Source organism: Montipora foliosa, chromosome 11 (assembly GCF_036669935.1).
Source record: "Montipora foliosa isolate CH-2021 chromosome 11, ASM3666993v2, whole genome shotgun sequence".
Classification (NCBI taxonomy): domain Eukaryota; kingdom Metazoa; phylum Cnidaria; class Anthozoa; order Scleractinia; family Acroporidae; genus Montipora; species Montipora foliosa.
The window spans coordinates 32151963-32156962 of record NC_090879.1 but is presented as its reverse complement, the minus strand read 5'-3'; the positions used below and the strand labels follow the sequence as shown (position 1 = coordinate 32156962).

Sequence of the window (5000 nt, the reverse complement as noted above, 5' to 3'; positions counted from 1 at the left end):
TCATCCATCGATCTCAGACGGCCGTGGACAAGGGCGACAAGGGCGTTGATTTCAGTCTGCGGTTAAACTTTTTTTGTGGCTCTGCGGTTTCGAAAGAAAACAACCTTAAGAAAAGTTTTCTCCTGCTTCTTATTTCCTCGGACAAGGCTTTTCCAGGGGTACCCGTAATAGCTTCGGCCGGTTTTACTCGCCGTCCACATCGTTTCGCGCTTTTCTCTTTGGGGAGAGCAACAGAAAAACATCAGGGAGCTTAAGCATGCGCATTTTTGAGACGCGGACGGCAACCGGAAGTCAGCCTTTTCCCCTTTTAACCTGTCGTCACACAACCACGTTTATATTCCTAAGTATATTTTCTCCATTAGAGATGATTAGTATAAAAACCTGGGAGACACCACTGCCCTGGCACGCAAAATGTTCTCTTCCGCTTGCCGTCCACGTCTTAAAAACGCGCATGCCTAAGCTCCCTACTGTCACGAGACCGAAACCGAAGAGCCACAAAAATGCTATCACGTGATCAGAATTTTTTAACCGCAGACTGAGGCAGCGTTTACACGAACGCGGTTTCATTTGTAACCGCATCGTTTTGGATGCGGTTACACCTTTTGTTTACACGACCCCGATCGAAACTGTTGACGAAATAGTATCGATTTGAAACCGCTGCCAAAAGTGGAGCGTTTTCATAACGATCCGGTTTCATCTGTCGTGTAAACAGTGAAACCTTATCGATTTGGTGTGTAGTTGAGTTCAAAACAACAATGATACTTATTTTATGGATGGTAGTGTTTTACCGGGAACTATAGAACCAATGCGACCACTACATCCAGGAACCGAGTGTGATGTTGAGAAACGACGTCATGATTCCCGTCAACCTCGTTTCCAGGGCTTTTCCCTATCTCGGCGGTAAAAACCCTGGGAACGAGGTTGGATTCCCGCCTCAAACAAAAATTTAAATTCATATCTTCTCGCCGTCGTGTGATATCATCCTCGGTCTACAAGTTGCCATAAAGCAATTGTAAAGAAATAACTAACTAGTTTATGAGGGTAAACAAATTTCCAATGCTCAGTACGAAGTAGTAAATATGAAGTAATTTTAATGCTGTAGTTTTATAACTTAAATAATATGTTATCATGACTTCTAATTTCGTCGATGACAAATTGATGAGGGTGGTAAAGGGTATAATTGCCCTTTTTGTTTTCAGTGAAATGTGAAATGGTCTTTTTTCCTCGTGAAACGTGACTTGTCAATTACCGTGAGCAGTGTTTTTTGAGAATTCTTATCCGTGAAATGAGAATCGGGTGTTTAATTCTCCGTGAACTGTGACGTGATTTTGTTTCAAGTTTTTGTTTGTTTGCTTGTTTGTTTTGTTTTTTTTTTTTTTGTGGGAGTAGAAACCCGAGAAATTATAACAACAGAAAGTGTAAATATAACTCGGTAGAGCAAGGTACAACAACTGTATCTGGATTGCATGATTCGATCACTGAAACGCCGGCCTTCGACACGTGGCCTCGCTAGCCTTAGCAGCTTTGTTGGTCAATCAACACGGCAAAAACTATCTGGGAAATCGTCTCGAGACTCTTCCCAATGTAACAGTTCTGATGAGTTTCTTTATGGCAGATGGCTGTAGCAGTTAACAAACGTCACTTGAAAATTTGTATATGTAAAACGTTCTTTTTCTCGTGAAACGTAAAATGGCGATGTGAAATTTGAACGGCAAATTTAATTTTCCGTGAAACGTAATAAAGACCCGCCCTTTACCACCCTCATTGATGAATTTTCTGATCACATTCATTTTTCAGTCTTAGTATTAACACTTGAGTGAATCTTTAAGGACAATGTTATAAGTGTGTTAATTCACTTTACGATTTATAACTGCCGGCGAAAAAATAACGTATTTTTACAGAAATTCTTGGTTGAATTCAGCGTATACTGAAATATTGAGCATGTAGTTAAGATATGATAGAGTGAACCATTAATTTTTAAAACACTTCAATATCCACTGCTTGACAAAGGTTACTAATCGACAAAACATGAAGGAAATACTTTTCGAATATATAATAAAGGTTACCTTTGTATAAACGTAACCTTTCCTTGTACTTGAATAAATATTTAGTCTGTTCTTTTCTCCCTTAGTGACATGTCGTTGCAATCTGTATAGCATTTCTCATGGGGAATCATAAAAGAAAGAAAAAACAAAAGCAAAATAAATAATAGTTTGCTTGACAGACAGAAGACGACTATATCATTTTTACTTGGTTTACATTTAATTTATTTTTTAATAAGCCTTGGTTTGTATTTTGCATTAATATGCTTTCATTTTCTCCCAGCCTTATAAATATAATTCTTATCTTCAATCTTGTCCATCAAAACAGACTATCCGTGTACATGTTTGAACCAAATAATTAACTGACCGAAGATCTTCAAGTAAACACTTCGTGACCTCGAATTGGGAAAAATGCGTGTTTATGTACAGCTGTACGTCTATAGGTACTCCACATATACAATATAATAGCGTCATTCATACTTAGCAGCAATTATGATTCTTTCATTGCGCAAAGGCGCAACTTGAACAATTTTCGGGTTTGCTTTCAAACCGCGCTGAAACAGAAGCATAAGTCCTTGCCTGAAACTCTTAATCCGCCATGCATAAAGACCGGGGTTAATTCCAGACGAGAAAAACCCAATAGTTAACGTTACGTCTCGTGCGAGGAGTAGCGTATCTGAGCGACACTTTTCGCAAAATACCATGACAAAGTCAAAGATGACTGCAGGACACCAGGAAACAAGAAACATCAGTAGCATAATGAAAACTGTGGTAGAGACCCTCCGTTCGCGCGTAACCATGTTCCGAACATGTGCTGCTTGTGTTCTATCCGCGGCCAAGTTTTGCAAATTGGCAATTTCCCCTCGCAAAGAGCGACGCAAACCATAGTAGGACAAAAACATTATGGCCGCTGGGAATAGGACACCCAAACCATTGAGGTAAACTTGGAAACTTGCGCTTCGCCAACCCAACAAAGGCAGAATTGAGAAGTGGATCGAGAACAGCCAGATAATTAGAATTGCGGTGCGAACGCGGTGTGGTTTGACCAGTGATCGATATTGGAAAGGTCGACACACAGCGAGAAAACGATCTACCATCAGAGCGGAGATGCTCACGATCGAACAAACGCACGATAGCACAGCGAAAATGTAATAGCTAAACAGAACGTCTGTGTTATTGGACCAAAAACTTGCAGCGTTAATGGGTTCCACTGTGATTCCAACCAGAATGTCGGCCACAGCTAAGTTGATGACAAAATACGAGTTTGACACTCGCCGTAGCTTTTTGCCAGGGTCAAGAATATACACAACACAGACCAGAACATTACCAACAACGGTATAAAACCCGAAAATGATAAAGATAATCGCCAAAGCGGCGTTGGGCGTCAAGAGATACCCTTCGTAAAACATGGAAAGAGACATCTTAGTAAATGGAAAATCTGTATATGAATTCTTATATGTATGCCTTTTCTTTTGTGTATTTGTAGTTATCCACATGAAGTAGATGCACGGTCAAATATTAGAAATTATCGCCCACGGCGAAACCTAGTACTGCACCTTCCGTTCGAAGAGATGTTTCCCACAAGAGTAGGGTCTCTTTACAAAAGTGACTTCATTAACTTCAGTTTGCGAAGAATAACAATTAAAGCCCGATTTATGGCACCTGTAGGCTTGAAAAATTTTGCAGGAGTTTGGCGATCGTTTGAAAGCACCCAGAGCCAGCGTCCATCGTTGATACGGAAACTGACCACTACGCGTCAAAGTCCTTTCACTGCCAGAGCTTAAGCAAATCCCCCAAAAAGATGAGTAGTTTTGTCCATTGTCCCAGTTTAATCCCAAAGTGTCGTAATATTTCTTATGTGAGCTGCTGAAAAAAGGTATCTTGTGAGAGTAATACTGATAAAACCGTGATCAACTGACCACAAATCAAAAACCCGAGTAAGCCGAAAAATCAGTGCCACTTTTTTGCGATGAAACTTTGGTCACATAGAATTCCGCGTTTCATTTCTTTGATAACAGCTTCCCGTTTTTTTGTGCTTTCAAAATTTAAAACGACACCGAAACCGTGGCAATGTCAAAACGTATTGTATTTCTTCTTACAGCATGGTGCCAAAGTTTGAGTGCCTTACCTTGATTGCTGAAAGGCGTTCTTTAAATAAGATTTTCTTATTTACATTTCGACTTAAAAACAAACAAACGGACTGAGACAGGGAGGAAATTGTGTTTTTACCCAATCACATTACAATAATCTAATTTGATATGCAGCTAGGGATTGCCCAGTCAGTACAATAACCTAATTACTCGGTTGCCATATGGCAATCCTGTCGGAAAACGAGTTAAATTTAACTTAGACCAATTTATCACTCATCAATTTATCACTCATCAATTTATCACACATCTAAGTTTTGTCTTTGTGCATAGTGTTCTGCGCGTAGTTTGGTAGGTTTCAGGAGGTAGTAGAAATGCGTACATTTCTCTGGTGGACACAGTAGAATATTTAATTAACCTGCAATGGCGTCGAAGTCATTGAATCACAAATGGTGTTTTCGTGGATCGTTAAACTAAATATACCTTTATGGAGCTCAAGAATGGAACGTCAATTGGATAAACAAGACAGGTGTTGAAAGATAAAAATCTGGAATCTTAAAAGAGACGAGTAATCGACTTTGACACCAATGTTTCGCCCGTCGAGCCGTAATCAAAGTGAGCTGTATTTCTAATATTTTACCACGTGTGGTGTTATGTGCAACACTGAAACCGAATGGAAACTTCTCTGGTAATTTATGGGTTCAACAAAGACAGAAAGAATCGAACACCTTAAGTGGATCAGTCTTCCGGTAACAATTGGAAATTTCCCTAATTCTTCATTTTGTGCTCAACTCTGCACAGTCTTCAGGTAAAAAAAAAACACTCGGAAATGTGACAGCCAAGAATTATTTGAAAATAAGCTTGTTGCCTA

General features: G+C 39.6%; 1 protein-coding gene across 1 annotated transcript; it reads right to left on the bottom strand.

The window, feature by feature from the left end:
- Positions 1-1098: 1098 nt before the first annotated feature.
- Positions 1099-4154, bottom strand: LOC137975879 (adenosine receptor A3-like). The gene has a single exon (XM_068823086.1). It carries the CDS (start codon positions 3536-3538, stop codon positions 2513-2515), a length of 1026 nt encoding a protein of 341 aa, XP_068679187.1. The 5' UTR covers positions 3539-4154; the 3' UTR covers positions 1099-2512.
- Positions 4155-5000: the final 846 nt, after the last annotated feature.